Genomic DNA, 21036 nt, shown 5'->3' with positions numbered 1-21036 from the left:
TGGGCTTCCTCTCCCTGACCTCCAGCTGTGCCCCGGGAAGGATCCTAGGGAAGGGAAGTGTGGTCTTTGGTGTCTCTCTGGAATTTCTGGATTAGAAGAAAGGTTTTCTGAAATTCTCCTGCTATCCCTTTGGCTAAAGTCACTCTTTTTCTTGAGGAAAAATTTGGGGCAGCTAAACAAGTCCGAATGTACTTAGGAGGGAAGGGGCACATTTGAAATCAGAGCCATCCTGGCAAGTCTAGGAGGTATAGCCTTTGGAGCTGTACCTGCCAAGCAATGCCAGGTCCTCTGTTTCTAGAAGGTGCTTTGGGGTGAGGCCAGGCAGACTTGAGGAGTGTGACCCCAATCACCCTCCCTCTCCCCCAAATGACCCCAGCGCCCCCTCTGTTGGGCTGGCAGCAGGGAGGCATTGGGCTGTGGTAGGAGCCTCATTTGGAGTCCAGAATCAGCCCCTGAACCTGACGAGGCAGACCCAGTCCCCAGAGGCGAGAAATACCTGAAAGGATGTCTTTGTTAGGCTGAAGTCCTGAACCTTCACGAATGCTGGCCAATTTGTGTCTGTCTCCACAGCTGTTTCCCCAAACCTCAGTCCCGGAACTTCTCTCTGGGTCCTCTCAGAGCAACTCCCTCACCGTCCCCAAGCGGCCTGGTGAGGTCCACCTCCCCCCCGAACCCCACGGCATTGCCCACTCTGGCTCCCCACCTTGGGTGGTGGCTCAGTCCCTCCCCTGGGCCCCAGGACTCCTGTCCTGCAGCCTTCCCAGTCAGGATGCCCGTTTGGTCCCCTCCCCAGGGGCCTGGCTGGGCTGCCTCAGAGTAGGAAGATGTGCTTTCTTTGGGGTTTCAAGCTAGCGTGGGGAGGTAGGCCTAGCCCAGGATGAGGATGGAGGGAAGGAGGCTATGGCTGGGGCCCTCTGCCCAGAGAGGACCTGGAGAGAGGTGACCTCAGAGCTTATTTGCAAAGGCCTCTATTTGGGCCACTCTCTGTGTTTTGACTGCTTCCCTTTCATTAGGCTGCGTTCAGGGCCACACCCTCAGCTCAGCCAGGGTAGGGCTGGGGTGCCAGGGAGAGCAGCCTACCCTTGTCAGAGCTGCGGGGCAAGCTCAGGCTCGGGCCAGGCAGCCCGGGTTCAGATCCCAGCGCTGACACTCCGGCTGTGTGGCCTTGATTTCCCCCTGCCCTGGCCTCATGTGGTTTCTGTGATGATTAGATGGGGACTCCCCACAGAGCCTGGCATTGTGAGAGGTACTCAACAGGCATGGGCATTACTGGCTCCTGGGCCCGAGGGACCCAAGGGAGGACACTCTGGGGAGGTAGATGCGTTTTTGCTAAAGGGACAGCTGAGGGTCTGGGGTGCTGGACATCACTTGTCAGTGTCTGGACCATTTTAGGTTTGGATGCGTGCAGTGGCCCAGGGTCCCCTCTGCCCGGAGCACCACCACAGGTAACGGGGCACCGTTTGGGGTTTCTATGTCAACTATTCTCTCCTCTAACCCCGTAACACCTGAGAGGCCCTCCATGACCCGCTGGAGGCGAGGGTGCTGGGTGGGGGAGACATCGACCCCACTGTAGGGGTCTCCTTGAGGGTGTTTCAAGAGGAGACTCGGCCTCTTCACGTTGCTGACTGACTCGTGTTTACTTTCTCCAGCAGAAGGGGGATGAGGCCGAAGTCTCTTCACCTCCCCTTGGCGAGCCTGTGAGTTTGAGGTCTGCCCAGTTTGGATGATTTGAATGTGGGAGACACGGTGTCCCAGAAGCCTAGGCTGGCCCTGGGCAGCCTGCCAGTGGGTGTGCGTGAGTGGAAGGTCAAGGCTGAGGAAGCTAGAAGGTTCCTCTGCCCTACGGTGACTGGAAGCCTGAGGTGGAGGGGGTGAGGCTGTGGGATTCAGTGGGGATGACCTCCACGGTGGTCCTGCCCATAGTCCTACATTCCCAGTCAGGCTGCTGCCAGAGGCCGGGGGGACCACTGGGCCCAGCAATAGCCAGGGAAGACTGCTGCCCCCGTCAGCTCTAGTGAAAATTGCAGGAAAGCTCCAGCCCCTAGCTGGGACTCTACCTGGGGGCAGCCTGGAAAACCTCATCTCTGCTGACGAGCAAACGAAGAGCCCCACACCTGCTTAGAACCACCTGCTCAAGGTGGTGTCAGGGCAGCATAGAATATAATCTCATCTAGAACTGGGTCTGGGATAGAGTCCTCTGGTAGAGTTTCAGCACACACACAAGACAGCCACACAAATACCCAGACAGACACACGAACCTGCACCCCACAAAGCAGCTTTCCCTTGGGAAATGAAAGAAGAGCACAGAATCTTGGAACTTCTGAACAGCAAGCTATCAGCCTTGCAAGAACCCCCTTATTCAGTGATCTTTTGGATCATAGAACGCTCTGAGACATTGTTGAAAGCTATGGACTCTCTTCCCAGAAAAATACATACAACACACAAACACACATATACATTTGTATATAATTTCAGGGAGTTCACAAACCTGATGGGAAATCTGAATCCCTAAGAGTTAAGGGCCTTGCCAGGCAGAGCTAGGACTAGAATCTGGGGCAACAGAGTCAAAGCCGAAACTTGTGGCTGCACTCCATTCCACTGTCCTCTGCAGCGCCTAGCCCTTGGGAAGTTCTTGGCAGGTTTTGAGTGGCAGGTCCCCTTATCCTATCTGTTTTACAACCCTCAGGCTTGTTTGTAGGTCCCCTTTGCCGGCTCAGATGTGACTGAGAAGTCCTCCCTTTCTACCTAGCCCATACCTCTCCAACACCTCCCCACCCCTACACACACACACACACACACACACACACACACACACACACACACACGTACACACATACACGTGTGCACACGTGCGCGCGCACACACACGTGCGGGTCCCTTAGCAGGGTCCATGGGGTTAGAGACCCCATAGCAGAGGTGAATCCACCCTTCTCCCCTCCAACCTGCCGCCGGGGTCCCAGCTCTACCTTGTCTCTTTCAGAATGTCCTCAAAGGGCTAGCTGACCGCAAGCAGAATGACCAGAGGAAAGTGTCTCAGGGCAGGCTGACTCCTCGCTCTCCCACAGTTGAGAAGTCCAAAGAAATTGCAATAGAACAAAAGGAAAACTTTGATCCCCTCCATCGCCCAGAGGCCATACCCAAGGGCCCAGCTTCTGGCACAGGCAGTGGTGGGAAAATGGCCCTGAACAGCCCCCAGCCTGGCCCTGTTGAGAGCGAGCTAGGGAAGCCGCTTCTGAAGACAGCCAAGGAGGGCAACCCTCTGCCCAGAAGCCCAACCCAGGGCTCTGGAGGGGCGGCTCCCCAGTCCCCCCAGGGGAAAAGTACAGTCGGAGAGCCCACAGGGTCCAAGGTTGGCTCCAAAGCTGAGCTGTGGCCCCCTGTGTCCCGGCCGCCCCTGCTGCGGGATGTCTCCTGGGACAGCAGTCCCGAAGAACCCGGCTCCCGGCTTCAGAAAGTGCTTGCCAAGGTGCCGCTGGCAGAGGAAGAGAAACGTCTTTCAGGCAAAGCTGGCAGCAAGCTGGCCAAGGCTCCTGGACTTAAAGACTTTCAGATACAAGTGCAGCCAGTACGGATGCAGAAGCTGACCAAACTCCGTGAGGTGGGTTCCTGGGGTCCTGCTGGGCAGGGTGTGCGTCCAGGTCCCCAACCTGGGCTGAGGGCCTCTGGGCCGGGCTGACCTGGGCCTGGGGTGGGGCAGCTGTGGCCCAGACGTGGGCCTTGTGGAACCCTGAACCTCCCCACCCCAAAAACCAGCCCACTGGGCAGCATGTCCTTCATAAATATCACCTTTCGTGCCTCTACCTTGCTCACTCCGGTGAGGTCAGCTGGTGTAGAGCTGCCACATTTCGAGGGGAAGGTGGGTATATGGAAGGACACGTGGGCCCTGAGTCCTGGGCTGTGTTTTCCTCTCTAACTGGAGCTGGTGGCTCACGAGCAAGAAGCCTTTGATGGAGCACCTTGTCACGCCTAGGATGGGGCAAGGGTGGAATGGCTTTTCCCTCTGTCTTGCCCCCCAAGCTTTCCCTCCTGATACCTGTTAACAAAGGGCCTCAAATCCATCCAAACATGGCCGTGAGGGGCTGCTCCCCCTGTGGTGAATTTCTTCTAACACCCCTGATGTCCCTAACTGTCATTGGCCATCAAACCAGGCACAGCTGTCTCTCATGGGGCTACTGCCCTATTCATGGAATGACTGGGGGTCATCCAGAGATGCAGGGGGAGAGAGCCCAGGGTGTGAGGAAGAGAAGAGTTTAACAGGACAAAGAAATCCTTACCCAAGCTCCACTTCCCCAGAGGGCCAACCCAGGCCACAGGCCAAGGCAGCCGGGACTCCACGGGGTGGGGCCTGGCGCCCGCACAGCTGGAGTTGGACGAGGCCCTCCTGGCTCCCCTACAGAGGGACCGTGGGACAGGGAAGGAAATGAGGCACTTGACAGCGGTCAAGAGCAAGTGCGGGGCTGGGGGTCTGCACTAGCAGGAACGCGTTCCAACCGTGGCCACTGTCCTGCACAGAAGCCTTCTGCGTTGGAGGCTCCAGGGGAGCTGGGGCCTGGCTGCTGAGGTTAAAAACGTTATACACGGAAAAGCCCACCCAGCCAGGAAGACCTCACTAACTAGCGGGTCAGCACAGGCCTGCAAGGGCCGCCCCTGGTGGGCCGCAGCCCCAGACCCCTGGGGAAGGTGACGCCAAGGAGGCCAGACAGGCATTTGCCTTCACGTGCCTCTGGGCAGCAGAGGCCAGGCCAGGCAACAGACCACCCCAGACCCCTGCCAGTTCCCCTCTGCAGCAAAGAAAACCACAGAGAACCTGGAGGCCCCATCCCACTAACCACTGCCCTGCGTCTGACCACACCTCCAGCCCAAGCCAGGGTGCTGAGAGCCGCTTGGTTGTGGGCCTCTGGTTAAGGAAACAGGTCAAGGGCCCTGGTGCATGACTTCCATCTGGGCCAGAGCTCCCTCTGCTGGCCCTTTCCTCTCTTTCACCGGGGAGGAAAACCGTCCAAGTGGCCTTTGCTACCGGGACACTGAAAATCCCCTTAGAAGCACAGGTCACAGGCCCAAGGAGCTCTGTGTGGCATTTCCACTTGGGAGCACTGGTCTTGGACTTGGAACAGGTGTGAGCCTACTTGTCCACATACCCGCCGTCAGCATCCCCATCTCTCCTCGGCTCTGCTGGCCGAAGCCCCAAGCAGCAGTGGCTATTGGCCTGCAGCCTTGGGACGGCAATCTGCAAGCCTCATTCGTCTGGAGAGTTTAACAACTCAAGAGGTGCTATCACAGGCCACTGAGGAACTGGGGGCAGGGGAGGCCACAAGTCCTGAGAGTGGGCACTCACTGCCCAGAATAACAAGGCCGGAAGCTCCAGGCAGCTCAGAGCACAGCCATGAGATCACAAACATTGTTTCCATCTTTGGCGGCTCCATACGCACCCAGGGGACCCTCCTATCCCCAGAGCCCTGGGCTCTGCTTCTGTTTGTCCTCCAGCCTTCAGCCACCATGTGGCTGGCAGCTCCCTCGCCCTGAGGCTCACAGGCTTATTTAAAAAGCCAGCCATGCGAAGGACCATTCCTGACCCAAGGAATGGGGCACTGATGGTGGGGTTTCTAGCACCTTTACAGGCTGGGAGAGGAGCAGTCTTCCTGGTGCCCCTCAGATGTCGTGACTGTCCCTGCCCCGAGTGCTGCCCCGTGAGACTGAGGGGTCACAGAGCCATAGAACCGAGGGAAAAGTCCAGCCTGAGGTCACCGTCTGAAACGTTGTCTTTCTTTTCCTAAAAAGGAGCACATCCTGCTAAGAAATCAGAACTTAGTGGGGCTCAAGCTTCCAGACCTTAGTGAAGCGGCTGAGCAGGAAAAAGGTAGGTGGGATCGGAGAGATGCTCTCCTCAGGCTGGGGATAGATTCATTTTCTCCAGATCAAAGAAGGTGAACGTGTAAACACTGCACATCCTGTCAGGGCCTTTGTCCATCCCAGTGGCGAGTGTGGGCCAGACGCAGAGCAGGCCCTCAGTAAATATTTGCAAATGGTTGAATAAGTGAATCAGATGGCGTTTCCTGCCCACTCAGAAAACCTCTAAACTTGTCTTCTTCCAACCAGCCCCCCTTCTGGACCCCTCCAGCCCTCCCTGAGCCTTGTTAGCACCTAGTGGGTCTGGAAGGGTGACCCAGGCCTGAACTTCTGATGCTTCCTTTTCCTTTTCCTCTCACACCCAGGAAGCCACCCAGATAGAACAGTTCCTCTTTCTGAGACATCAGAGTCATCTCTTGCTTTCTAATCTGCTGTCACTACAAAGTCCAGACCCCAGCCCTTCCCTCCTGGTGGCTGCAAGGCCCCACCCACCCACTTGCCAGACTCGCCTTCGGAAAGTAAAACCTGGGGTCTCTTGCCTCACCTCCCCCCCAGCTCCCATCTCCTGACTCACTTCTCCCGATGGCTCACGCTACTCGTGGTCATTCTCAGCATAGAAACCTGCTTAAGGATGGTTCTGTGGCTGTGTCCAGGGTGCCACCAACCATGTTGGAAGCCCCTAGTCTGAAATATAGTAACTAACACCTACCTATTCAACATGGACAAGAAGATTCCCAGAAGTAAAACATCCAACAATTATTTTTTTTTGGCAATCCAAATTTATTGAACTACTGATGCTAAGTTATGCAAAATTGCACCACTTTAATTAAGGCTTTTAGTTTACGTTTGGCCACCTCAAAAGGAGTTGTAACATTAGGTTGGTCAATTTAAATACTGTGGCTCCCTGTTGGATAGACACACAGTGTTTACACCCAAATGTTAGTGCATACAAAGCAACAAGGCATCGTTAAATAAAACAGCAATAGTTACTGCAACTTAGGCCTTGTGACCAATTACACATGATTAAAATTACTTCCCACATTCACATCCACAGTACTCATCCACCATTTAACATCTCAACCAAAACGTTACACATGTGAAACAATCACTAACAGGCAAAAATACTAAACCTGTATATTTGGTATTGCAAATACACTTATGCATGAGCACGCAGGGGATTCACAGTGAGAATCTATAGCTGCAGAAGCCTGAAAATGATTTACAAAAATTGTTAAATCGTTAAAAGATTGTTTGAAAATATACACTTCTTGTTGTAGACCCCCCCACTGTACACACAACTATAAACATTGTTCCCTATGTAAACAAAAAAGGAAACATGTAATAAAAGATTTGAAAAGTCTGGACATTTCCTTCCCAACAGATATTAAAGGCAACATCTTTAAGACATTATACTGAAAGGACTAGCATATCTTTTTTTTTTTTTTTTTTTCTTTTTTTGCGGTACGCGGGCCTCTCACTGTTGTGGCCTCTCCCGTTGCGGAGCACAGGCTCCGGATGCGCAGGCTCAGCGGCCATGGCTCACGGGCCCAGCCGCTCGGCAGCATGTGGGATCTTCCCGGACCGGGGCATAACCCGCGTCCCCTGCATCAGCAGGCGGACTCTCAACCACTGCGCCACCAGGGAAGCCCAGGACTATCATACCTTAAAGACAAGATCACTGTCTCCACAGATTTTTAAAAATTAAAAAACTATATCGCTGTGTTAAAGCGCTTATTTGTACAATATAATGATAATGACCTTGAATTTATGTTTCAAAACTTCAATAAGCTACAAGTATCAAAGAAGCGAAGTTATCTGGAGTAGTCTATAGAGGAGCTCTTTGGGCTCGCTTCTATTATGCTAAAATAATAGTGGTGCTTTTAGGATTTACATTATTGTACTCTCCAATACAAAGTATGGGGTGTGTTAAAGTATACAGTACACCATTTTCATACATGTACAACACTGGTGGATGAAAAATGTCTCTTAACAGTAATACTGGATTGTAGCCTCTGGTTTTACCAGCTGCATACTCTAGGACTATTATATAAGTAAAAATCTCTCTTGTGATACTGGAAAGTGATTAGAATGTGCAAACTGATGTAGTAGCTTTCATCCGCCCCTTAAAGGGTACCACCACAGAAAGTCCGTTTAAGATGTTGGTAGGTTTAACAAAGTTGGAATGCTGGCACTGCTGAATTGGGCAATAGTTCTTCAGACCTGGCTCAGAGCTACAATGCATTTAGTATATTAAAGCAGCTGACATGACGACTTTTTGTGGGCCTTCCCAGGCACTGGAGCTTTTCTGTTAATTTGCCACACTAGGTCATAAAAGATCTCATTAACATTTATTTTTGATTTTACAGAGGATTCTAAGAACGCACTGTTCCATTGTCTTGCTAAATTTTGACCTTGCTCCTTTCCTACAACTCTTTCATCTTCCAAGTCACACTTATTACCAACCAGAATCATTGGAGCATCATCAGTGTCTTTAACTTGAAGAATCTGTCCTCTCAGATCTTGTAAATCATTAAATATGGACTGTGCTGTGATGGAATAAACAAACGCAAAGCCTTGTCCGTTTTTCACGTACAAATCCCTCATTGCTGTAAATTGTTCCGTTCCTGCAGTATCCAAGATTTCAAACATACACTGTTGTGCATTACTTCAACTTGCTTTCTATAAGAATCTTCTATCGTAGGATCATATTTTTCAACAAAAATTCCTTGAACAAATTGTACAGTCAGGGCAGATTTTCCAGCTCCTCCTGAGCCAAGAACGACTAGCTTATTATACTCACGCATGGTGCAAACTTGTAAAATCTAGTACTTCTCGCACTGTCACCGGGTCCCCGCAGCCAGCGTCGCCTCGCGCTCCCTTCCGGGTCGCTGCTACCGGCGCTGCCGCTCCGGCTGGCTTACACGCCTGACTCTCTCACAATTTTTTAAAGTACTAATTAAAAAAAATTATTCATCTTTAGATGAAATCTTTGGGAAAATATGATATACTTCTCTACTTTTAATTTCGAACTTGTTTATTAAAGCAGATTTAAAACCCTAGGAAAAGATTTATCTTAAAATTTCACCCGCAACCCCATAAATTCTGAAAAAGCGACAGTTTTTACTCTTTCCAGTATTTACCCTTATTTATAATTTTTTCACAATTGATTTGGTGGTGTAGATGTAACTCCCTGTTTCTACCTTTTTTTTTTTTTAAGATTTTATTTATTTTTGGCTACGTTGGGTTTTCGTTTGCTGTGCGTGGGCTTTTCTAGTTGTGGTGAGCGGGGGGCTACTCTTTGTTGCGGTGCACGGGCTTCTCACTGCGGTGGCTGCGGAGCACAGGCTCTGGGCACGTGGGCTTCAGTAGTTGTGGCTCGCAGGCTCAGTAGTTGCGGCGCACAGGCTTAGTTGCTCTGTGATGTGTGGGGTCTTCCCAGTCCAAGAATCGAACCTGTGTCCCTTCCATTGGCAGGCGAATTCTTATCCACTCTGCCACCAGGGAAGTCCCCTGTTTCTACTTTTAAAATACTTATTTCACGACTAATTCCATTATAGTTTGACTTGTCCTCATAGTTATCATTTAATGGGTGCATAGTTTCCTTTTGTATTGATGTATCTATTGTTGGGTATTTCAGATGTTTACAGTTCTTTTAACTATGATTAACAACACTACTATAAACAACTTTGTACTTGTAGGTTTTTTTTCTTTCTTCCTCTAAGTTACTCTCTTGGGATAAATTCTCAGGCTTGAGAGTCACGGGGTCAAAGTGTAGGAATATTTGTAGGAATATTTGCATTTACCATATTGCCTCCAATGGGTGATGCTCCCTGTAGACTGAGTGAGGGGTCTTCTCACTAAACACTACCTGCACTAGACTTTGCTTTGCTTTGCTTTTGCTCCTTATTGGCCAGAATGTAATGAGAACAAGATGATCCAAAATAACAATTACTACTATTAGTAATAGTAGTGTGAAATACCGTTCCATTATTACTTCAATTAATTTGCTTAAACTAAAAATTTTAAAACATTTTTTTCTTAATGGGTGAATTAACTATTTATTTCTTTACTCATGTGTTCATTTGGGTCTTGGGTTTTTTGTTGGTCATACATGTAGACCTTATAGATAGTAACCATTCTTTGGCTGTATTTTTTGTCAATACTTTTTCATTTTTCTTTTTTATTTGCCTTTGAACAAATTTTGTATTATTTTAGAGAGATCATAAAGTTTTTATACAGTAATTTTAGCCTATCTTTTCCTTTGAAAATCTTCTATTATTTAAATAATTATAAAAATATTACTTCTCCTTAATTGGGATAGCAAATCTATTTTCTGGTAGTTTATCTACAGTTTGATTTATTTATATTTATTTTGCTAATACCTCTGAAATTTGTTTTAAGATATAGGTATTTGAAGACTTAAGATTCTGTTACCTCAATAATATTTTAATAGTGTTTATATTTCTTATTACGTTGTGGCTTAGATAATCATACACTGCATCTTTTTTTAATGTATAGCAAAGACTGGTTCTGGGCCCTTGATTCTGTTTTATTCTGATCAGTATTGTACCATTTTAATTACTGCTGCCTTATAATATGTTCTAGTGTACAGTGGGTTACTTCTCCTCCATTGCTCTTCTTTTTCAGAGTATTCATTATATTCTAGATACAAAGATTCAGTGCAAATTAATAGAGCAACTGGACAAGAATTCAGGAGATTGGAGTTCATGGCCAGACACCACTTAACGGTGTCCGGTGTCTTTAAATATGTTCCTCAGCCTCTGTGGGCCTCTGTTCCCTATGGGACTAGGACACTTCAGAAAGCTCTTAACTGTAATCTAAGATTTATGGATTCCAGGTCTTTTCCAGTTTTGCCTCTCACCTACCTATTCTTTAAGTGAAATTTATGTCATCTTATACAACATTTTAATTGTGATTGCTCTAAGGCTACACACTGGATTCAGAACTGTCCTAGTTTTGTTTGTTTTACAGTTCATAGATTTTTCAGTTATTTAGTTTGCAAACATTTAGTTCTCATTCAGGCACGTGGTTTGTCCCTCTATTAATTTAAGTATTCCTTTCTTTTTCCTGTACTAGATTTAAGGATCTTTGTAAAGGTCTTCCATATCTCTTATTGAGACAAATTCTACATGATTTATATTTTTGCTTATTTATGAAGAAGACTTTTTTCATTAGATTTTCCTAACTGATAATTAGTGTCATAGATGAATGCTTCTTGGTATTATACATGTTTCTTGTATAATAAATGTTACTGTTAACAAATGGTAGTGATTACAATAGTGGTTAAGTAGCATGATTATTATAACTAGGGTGATTACTATGTACCAGGACCCATGCTAAGCATTTGACAATATTTCGCTTAATGCTTACAACAACCCTGAGGGGTGGGTCTTATTATACCCATTTTGCAGATGAGGAAATTGATTCAGGGAGGTGGTAATTAACTGCTAAAGCCAGGATTGGAACCCAGATGTGTCTAAATCCAAAGGCTCTTGACCACTTTGCAAAATACCTCATTTTTTCACATTCACAATCTGTTATTTTATTTTATCAAATTCACTATTTGTCTTAGTTGTGTGCTTGTGCACGTGTATGTGTCTTTCTCTTGTATATCTGTATATGGTTTATTATTTTGGCAACATTCTCTAATATGACAATGGTGATAAGGAGAACTCTTGCCTTTTTTCTGTTTTTAATTGAATTTTTTGTGTGTTTTTCTTTCAAGGACCATGTTGTACCTAATTATTAAATAGATGCACTATTTTAACTTTTTATTATTATTTCATATTTATATTATCACTAAATAGCAGAACATATAATATGTAGAAAGAGAAAATATATAAAATATAAAAATATATTATTTCATGTATTATTTTATATTTTTATTTTTCATTATTTTAAGGAAATATATTCTTCTCTTCCAAGTTTTAAGATTCATGTTGAATTTTGTCAATTTGTTTTGCATATCTATTTAAAGAATCATATAAATTATATCATTTAATATATTAATTAATAATTTTCCATATATAGAAATAAACCCTTATGGTCCTGCAATAAAATGCATGTGGTCATGGTGTACTTTCTTTTATATTTACTACCAAATTTTCTATGTAAGTAACTCTTTTAAAGTATTCTGCAACCTTCCTGCTTTAATTAAGATAAAATCTAAGTTGCTTTGACATGAGGCCCCAAAGTTTGCTAACCTATAGGAGAGAGAAGATTGTTTCATGCTTAAGTAACAATTCGAAGGTGAGCTGTCGGGTTACAGGTGGCTCTGCTCCATGTGATCATTCGGAGACCCTGGTTTCTTCTCTGTTGTCATTTTGCCATCCCCTGAGGTATTACACTTGTCTACATGGTTGAAGCTGGATCATGGGTAAATCTGTGTTCCAGTTTGTAGGAAGGTGAAACAATGGAAGTTCAGAGCAGGCTTTTTTTTTTTTTTTTAAGTAAACTGGGAGTTGCATATCTCTTTTTAGCTCCCAGTTCATTGGTGATGATGTGGCATGGCAATACCTAGCAGCAAGGGATACTGGGGAATGTTGTCACTAGCTGGGCTGCTGGCCATATGTCCATATTAAACTCTTTTCACATGGAAGCTGAGGAGGGCAGATTTTGGTGGATGACCAGTTGTCTCTGTCACATTGTCTTTCTTACATAACAATATTAGAAAGTTTCTCATTTAGTGCATATGGAGCTTTTAGTTTTTTAATAAAATTTAATACTGCTTTGTAGCATTCTGTGGTATGAGGAACTATATAAATTGTTTGACCTTTCTCTTATTGATTACTATTTAGGTTGTTTGTATTCTTTCTCTACTATAAACGATGTTATAATGAACATTCTCCATGATATATCTTTATAGAAATGCATGAGTTTTTCCACGGGATAGTATCTTAGAAGTAGAATTGCTTGATCAAAAGGTATTTATATTTAAATATATATGCATACTGCCAAGTTAACTTACAAAAAATTATAACAATGTAGACATCCACTACTACAGCAACACCTCACTATCTAATACCAACAGGGAACAAGATGGATCTTAGAAATAAAATTACCAGGTAAATGAGTTTGATTCCTATAAACACTAAATTGTAAAAAATTAACCATGGAAGGTGTTCAGTAAAGGTACCCTCCCTCCCACTTTTCTCTCATTTCTAGAATCTGAGTGGTTAAAAGCTCAAGCTTCCCCACTTACCAGCTATATAGCCTCAGGCAAGTTTCTTATGCTCTAGATGCCTTGTTTGCTCATCTATAAAATGGGGGTAAGAATAGTACCTACCTCACTGAGCTGATGTAATGTTTTTATGCGATACTGGTCTTTATTCCAGCAGGAACCTGTCATACATTTTAATTCCTGTCATCAAGGTTGTAGAATTCTTTCTTGCCAGCTAAGTAGGACATTGTACTCTGTGCTCCACAGTATATAGGGCAGTCTGGAGATGTGGCGGGCAACCACATGTGCTTGATCAGCAGGGTTGTGACTTCCTTTTCCTACATTCTGAAAGCTCCATCAAAGAGCCTTGTCCCCGCCTGTACCTGGGACCAAAGGTACTGTAAACCCACCCCCCCGGGAGCTAGAGAGTCTGGCCCCCTTAACAGGTTCTAAATACAACAGTGCATATGAGCTCATTGGGAAAAACTCAAATCTCCTGATGATTGTTGGCTGTTCCTTTGGGAGATGGGGAAAATCTAGAACATTCTGGAGTCTTAAGAACTTTGGCTCTCCTTCGGTTTCTGAGGACTTGGAGACTCTCTTCCCTGTTGAATCTGGTCTTTCCAACAAGCAAACCAGTTCTCTTCACAGGGACCCTTTGAAGGATGTTTGGGTCTTGATCATCTGCAGGTCATTTCAAGCCAAAGACATGAGGCTGACTGTGGACCAGTTCCTGGGCTGCATGTTGGGGGTGCAGAGGTGAAGGAGACTCAGGCCCTGCCGTCATTACCAGTCCCTTGGCTCCCTCAACAACCTCCTATCCCATCCCTCTGCTTGCACTCCTGACCTCCTCACCCAGTTCAATCCACCATCCGCAGGCAGCGAGAGGAATCTCTGAAATGCAAATCTGGTTCAGCCTCTTCAGAGGCTTCATTCTCCTCTCAAAATGAGCACTAGAATCCTTAGTAGAGCTTAAGAGGCCCTGTGCGATTAACCCTGCTCACCTCCCCAGCATCTTCTAGGACCACTCTCCTCCTCCTTCTCAACGTCTTGGTCTTCCTTCAGCAACTCGTTCCTCCTCCTTCTTAGGCTTGGCACGTGCTGTTCCCTCTACCTGCAATGTTCTTCCTCTCTTCCTCTTTGCCTAATGAACTCCCATTCAGTCTCTAGATATCTTCTCAAATGTCACCTTCCTAGGGAAGACTTTTCCAGCATGCTCCAGTTGCTTCTCCCTTATAAAATCTATCACAGCATGAAAAGTAACAGTTGGGTATTTCTCTAATTAATCTGTCCTGCCAGGTAACAAGCTGGACAGTGACACATCTGTTTTGCTCAACATTATATGCCTAGCTCCATGCTCATTGCCTGGAGCGTAGTAAGCACTAAATAAATATTGAATAAATTAATGAGCTCACCCTCACCTTGTAGGAGAGGAAATACAAGGGTAGACAATGTCATTACAATACATTGTGTCAAGACTTTAAGACCATAAAGTACCTAGGAACACAGAGGAATACGCAGCCAGCTCAGTAGGGGTGAATGAGTCAGGGCAGGATCCTTGGAGAAGCAGCTTTGAGCTGAGGAAGAGAAGGGCATCCCAGGCAGAGGGAATAGCAGGAGCAAAGGCACTCAGGCATCTTCTAGCACTTGGCATGTTCCAGGAACATAAGGAATCCCAGGTGAACCAAGTGTGAGCCATGTGTCCCAAAGAGATGGGCAGCAAGGGTGGAGTGGAGGTGGGAATCAGAGAAGGTAAAGTCTTTGAGGTCTAATTAATGAGTTTGAACTTCCTTTAGCACCCCTTGCAAAGCCAGAGAAGCCTGTAGGTAAGGAAGCATGAGGATCAAAGCTGAGTCTGAGAATAATTCTGGACAGTTTATGAAAGCTGAGGCTAGAGGTGGGGAGATTAGGTAAGAGGGTATGGAAGCAGCCTGGTGAGAGGTGATGGGACTGTAGACTGAGATGGACAGGAGGGAACGTGGGGAGGATAGGTTTGAGAGCCATTTGGAGGTCAGCTTGGCAGGACTTGATGAGGGGGTGGGGTGGAGAGGGAGACCAGAAAGACCAACAGGTGTGCGTCTGCACGGCCAAGGGGGTGATGGTGCTATTAATCAGGGTGGGGAGCACAGAAGAAGGAGCTCCCTTAAGGAGAAAGACAACATGTTTGGGTTTGGACATCTGAATGCCTGTGGGAAGAAGCCTGGATGTCGCAGTCTGACAGAACTGGCTTTGCATCCTGGCACTACCAGTATCTAGCTGGAATCCTGTGGAATCTACTTAACTTTGCTGAGCTTCGGTTTCCTAGTTCGCAGCATCCCCACAAACTGAGCTTAGCAATATTTGCTCTGCAAGGCTATTCTAAGGAGTAAATGAGAAAGTGCATCTAATGCAAGCTTATGTTTGATCAATGGTGGCTGTTGAAGTGGTTTTTGTTATCCTGATCCAGAGGGTAATGTCTAGGACGTGGCTGGATATCTGGACGTGGACGTTGGGAGAGGTGTGGGCTGAGGCAGTCCTTCCAGACACCCCAGTCTGGGGCTCAGGGCCCTCAGGTCTCAGGCAAGGAGAAGGCCTCCCTGAGAAAATAGATCAGAAGAGAGTTGATCCCCAGGTCAAATATCTTTGACCTTTTGGGGGATCATCCTGGACCTCAGCACATCTTTAACCAGAAGCCCCCAAAGTTACTTTTCCAAGTCCTGGAGATTGCCAGAAACAAAAGCTTTCATTGGAATGAGGTGGTATAGGCAGATATTTTTAAAATAATTTTACTGTTTTTATTAAAAATAGCTCATCGATTATCAAAAAATTCAACTAACAGTGAAAAATACAAAGAAGAAAGTAAAAATCGCTTACATCAAACATCCCCTTTCCCACAAATACAGAAGGAGTGAGGGAGATTATAGATTGCTCCATATACTTTTTTTTAATAAAAAGTATGAAAATTTAATTGAACTTGAATTAAAGTGAAGTGAAACTGTAGGGCTTGCTGAATTTTGGTAATTGCTTCCTCCAAAAAAAAAAAAGAGGTTAGTTTTAAAAAGTTTTAAAATAGATATTATGAAATGCATTAAGGGTTTGGAGTCATTGAGGTTCGTTTTTATATTACATATTTCAAGTTTGGATTATTGCAGGGAAAGATGAGAACGGCAGTATTTCTTCCCACTTTCATATTTCTTCCTAACCTTTCCATCTCCACCTATACAAATGATAAGTTATTCTTTTTATACTCTCAAGGTTGTAACATTTACATTCCATTCTATAACCATAATTTCCATAGTTGTTTAGCTTTAAGCTTATATGTAAGCGAATTTAATGTTCACCACCAGTCCCTTTACTGTGGCTCACAATTCCCAAGCTTATGATTTTGATTTATGTCTTGTTTAGCTGGATTTCATCATCCAATAGTTTTCCTAGAAGGGCTTAGAGGTGCATTTTCCTTGAATTCTAGCGTGTTTGAAAATGTTCTTATTCTTGAAGGACAGCTTAGATGGTTATAAATTCTGGATCACTCTTTTCCCCAGAGCTTTGTAGATGTTACGCTGTATTCAGTGTTGTAGAGAAGTCTGAGACCAGCTTATTTCCAGCACCTCTCAACCCTTACCTTTCCCTGTAGGTTACTTACTCTTTCTTTCTATGAGGGTAGTTGGAGAAGCATTTTTATGTTCATATATAGCTATGGATCTATATAAGATATATATGCATGCATAGAAAAGAGTAAGGTTTTATATATATGTATATATATATATATTTTTTTTTTTTCTTGGTGTGCTTTTTCAGTCTGCAAGTTCAGCTTTTCTCTCAGTGGAGGAAATTTTTTCATCTCTTATGTCTTTGAATGTGTTCTTTGTTCCTTTTGTTTTTTCACTACTTCAGAGCCACCATAATCTGTAAATTTCTCCTCAGTGTCTCCACTGTAGGTCCATTACTCTACCTCTCAATACTTTAATCTTTCTTTCCTCCTTTACTTCCTTGTGCTCATCTCAATCTCCCCCACTAATTCAGCTTGAGGCTCTATGTGTTTTACTCCTGCATATTTCCAACATATTGGTTAGTTCTATATTTTTAGAATTTTTTGCTTCATTTTGTTAATTTGGTCTTCAGTTTATTTCCTTAAATTGTAATCTTCTTCCATTTTGTGCGATCCTCTCATCTCACCTCTGATTCCTATTTTCATTTTTTCAGGTTCTAATTTCTCCTGAGTCAAGACATTTGTGGTATACATTTTGCACAAAAAATGCATTTCATGTGTTTCTTGCATCTATGTTTCTATTCTGACATCTGTCTCCAGCATGTTTCTATTCTGACATCTGTCTCCAGCATGTTTCTTTTCTTCTTTCCTTTATACCTTCCTCTCCTCTTTCCTTCCTCTTTTGACTATACTATATTTGTGTAGTTGCCATGCCATTTGTTTTCATTTAATTTTTTTTTTTGATATGGACATTTCTACCTGGATTTTCTCTTGACCTAGATATATTGTGTAGGTCAATTTTCACTGACTTTTTCCTACCTTTTCTGAGATCTCTGTCCTCCTGGCAGCTCTTAGTTGAGGACTGGGTATTTTGTGTCTGCGTTGTCACTGCTTGGGTGGTGGGGAAAAGAGGAAGTTCAGCTGGTGCTGTGGATAGTGGTGTTGTGGGTTGGTTTCTGCTCTTTTTCTATAACTTTGTTAATAGTCTAACACTTGAATATATTCCACTGAAGTGGGGGCATATCTTATTCCCTTGGGTGGGCAGTAGTGGGGCATGGATTATTTCACCAGTTCAGGGTAGAATTATAGGGACAATCTGCCCAGGTGTTTATTTTCCACACTTAACCCAACTATTCCCAGCAGCCACTCTCACTCCCCTGCCAGATAAAGGAAGGAAAAGATAGACAAAATCCAAAGAGTTTGGCCACTCTGCTATTTCTCAGAAGTGCAGGATGGGGGTAGGGGTTGTGACAGCTTCAGTTGGGGCTTTCTATGTGTCTCCTGTCACTCACTCTATCAGAAGGGATTGTTTTATTTGTTTTCTCTTACTTTCCTTTCTGGTAAGTCCCTCTGTGTTGTTTGAGATCATCAGCTCTGGTAGAATACTATGCTGTCATTCTGCTTCTCCTCTCCCCTCCTCCTCAGTACGAAAAGCAAATAGCAGCACAGGCAGTTTTTTGTCTTGTTGGAGTGTTCTTATGGTGGGATGGATATCCTTCTACTCTAGAGAAACTTTCGGAATCGCCTCTGCAGCTCCCTGCCCACCCCTCGGTCCACTTCTCTTCCGGCTCTGTAGTCACAAAAGTGACTACAAAAGTTTGTCACAACGTTTCCTCTCACATCTTCCTCTCAGTACTGATTCTTTGAGGGAGGAAGAAAGGGTTATCAAGGGTGGGAGCTCTACATTTATTTCTAGTAAGTTCTGTTTTTCTCTGGCCATTATTTTTAAAGATTATTGCCTTCTCCTGTACTTGAGAGTTGCTGGTCTATTTTTAGTTGACTTTAAATTTTTTGTTGTTGTTATTGTTGTTAATTTGGTTGAGATCAGGAGGGTGGCAGGTTCTGGGATCACTCTATTTATTTATTTATAATTTTTATTTACTTATTTATTTTTGGCTGCATTGGGTCTTCATTGCTGCAAGCGGGCTCTCTCTAGTTGTGGCGAGCAGGGGCTACTCTTCGTTGTGGTGCTCGGGCTTCTCATTGCAGTGGCTTCTCTTGTTGCAGAGCATGGGCTGTAGGCACGTGGGCTTCAGTAGTTGTGGCATGAGGGCTCAGTAGTTGTGGTTCACTGGCTCCAGAGCACAGGCTCAGTAGTTGTGGCACATGGGCTTAGTTGCTCCACGGCATGTGGGATCTTCCCGGACCAGGGATCGAACCAATGTCCCCTGCATTGGCAGGCGGATTCTCAACCACTGCACCACCAGGGAAATCCTGGGATCACTCTTAAGACAGCCATTTTAGCAGGGCTAGAAACCCATCCCTTTTTGGGGAGTGGGGTTCTACCTAGCGGACTTTTCTAGGCAAAATCCCCTCGTATGACTTCCCTGTGATTATTAGACCTCATACGGTTATGTCAATCATAGATTTCTCAGGAGCCCACTGCTTCATTATCTCTCTGCTGGGTGCAGTGGGGAATACATAAAGATAGAGTGTGACCAGAGGCACCACAAGGTTTGCCATCTGTCACATGGAAACGTCAGACAGCAGTAAGTGTCAGGACAGAACCCAAGAGGTGACAGGTAACTAAGAGAACTAGCTACCTGATATGAGTCGAATCTCATATCCAAAGAAGGATCGCTGACTGCCCTGACTCTGACAGATGGTCCTCCGGACTTTGCAGGATTCCTTGAGTACCAGGAAACTCATGAACACTGTTCAGTTTCGGGAAGCTCAAAGTATTTAAACGTTGTTTACCTGGAGCCAAACTATACCTCCTCTTCTCTCTGCATGGTCTCCCTTGGTGAGGCTTCTAATTCACATGACTCCCAATCTTAGCTCCATTTAGATGGCTACCACAACCTTGCCCGTAGTCCTGATCTCTGGCCTGGACTACAGTTCTGGAAATCTGTTGGGTCAAACCCATGAAAGACGGCAAAACATGGATAACTAAAAGTCCTGCGTGCAAATGGAAAATAACCGTTGTATGGGACGAAGATACCTGATTTGGTTCAAGTAAAAAAGATTCAAGGCTTTTAATCCTAAATGTGCTGTGAGCCCATAGTGTAGGGCACAGCAAGTCAGTGCTAAATGAATAACTGATGTCAATGCCAAGACCATTTGCCACCGTGCTCCTAAGCTAAGAGCTTGTTAGAGCACATCTGGGCTTCTGGGACAGCAACAACCAGAATGTGTGCAGTCAGAGGGTGGTATCTAGAGGCTGCAGTGAACAGTTGGGAAAATCGGGCTACAACCCGGAGAAGGGAAGCTTTGGAGAGGTGCAAGAGCTGTGTCTTCAAGCAGGAGAAAAATTAGTGGGAAAGAGAGTACTTGGTTTGTTCTTTCTGCCTTCAGAGCACAAACCCACGACAGGTTTAGGAGATTAAAAAAAAAAAAGGCTATTTATTGGTTCTGTTGACGAGGAGGCATCTATTTCTGAGATCTGTAAAAGATCTAATGACCTTAGCTTTACTCTGGAAAAACCCTGTTTCTACTCCTATGTACGGGGATGTGGAACCAGATGCTGATTTCTAAGTAGGACACAGATGATAGAACTTCTGAATTCATCTGAGGAAGAATAGTTGGGCAGCAGGCCTCTTGAGAAGCCTGCCAAAGAGAAGGGACTTTTCCAAACTTTATAGCCAAAGAGCCAACAATTTTCCAGTTGCCAGAAACCAACCTCAGACCCCAGACACAAGAGCCTGCTTGGTACTATGGAGAGCAATGGGAAGAACATAGAACTTAGAGCAGATAGAATTATTTGAAGCCTATACTATTTACCAGTTCTGTGACCTTAAGCAAGTTATTAATCTTGCTGAGTCTTAGTTTACCCACCTGAAAAATGGGATGATTAAGGTCTAGCTCATTGGGTCATTGTGAGGATAAAATAACAATTATAAAGCCGCTGGCATATAACCAGGTTCCAATAAATGTTAAAGCTATTCCTCACCCCCTGAAGCAAATTGCCAAGAGTATTACATTTTATAAATTAAACACTTTTTTTTTCAGGGCCCCCTTCTGAACTCTCCCCAGCTATTGAGGAAGAAGAGTCAAAGAGTGGCCTGGATGTCATGCCCAATATTTCTGATGTGCTGCTTCGCAAACTACGGGTCCACAAGTCTCTCCCTGGAAGGTAAAATTGGGGCATGGGTTGCACAAGACCCCACATTGGGTGGCCCCTGTATTCAATTGTAGATAGGACACAGGAGCACCAGACTTGATTTTTGACCCCAGAAGGGTCAAAGTCCAATAGTTCAGACAGGACTAATGCACCCAAAACAAAAAGAATAATAAAGGGCCAGGTGAGGTGGTTCGAACTCAAAGAGGAGCAGGTGGGGTTCATAGGTGAACAATGCCATCAAGAAAGTGAAAAGACAACCCC

General features: G+C 45.2%; 2 protein-coding genes across 2 annotated transcripts in view; one reads left to right on the top strand and one right to left on the bottom strand.

Moving 5' to 3' along the window:
• The window catches only part of IRAG1 (inositol 1,4,5-triphosphate receptor associated 1), a gene marked incomplete at both ends in the record, with an annotated part of 116332 nt that overhangs the window by 60883 nt on the left and 34413 nt on the right, over positions 1–21036 (top strand). Inside the window, 7 exon segments of the mRNA XM_082844754.1 lie at positions 571–602; positions 604–649; positions 1393–1445; positions 1650–1697; positions 2981–3598; positions 5779–5857; positions 20664–20787. Coding sequence (XP_082700880.1) covers positions 571–602; positions 604–649; positions 1393–1445; positions 1650–1697; positions 2981–3598; positions 5779–5857; positions 20664–20787 — 1000 coding nt within the window.
• On the bottom strand, positions 7773–8651 carry LOC309964728 (ras-related protein Rap-1b-like; the record flags this gene model as incomplete). Its single annotated transcript, XM_082843859.1, has 2 exons — positions 7773–8463; positions 8589–8651. The coding sequence occupies 2 exons, from the start codon at positions 8649–8651 to the stop codon at positions 8098–8100; spliced, it is 429 nt and encodes a 142-aa protein (XP_082699985.1). The 3' UTR covers positions 7773–8097.

This window comes from Leucopleurus acutus, assembly GCF_964270905.1.
Source record: "Leucopleurus acutus genome assembly, chromosome: 8".
In the NCBI taxonomy this organism is placed as follows: Eukaryota; Metazoa; Chordata; class Mammalia; order Artiodactyla; family Delphinidae; genus Leucopleurus; species Leucopleurus acutus.
This window is presented reverse-complemented; position numbering and strand designations above follow the sequence as displayed.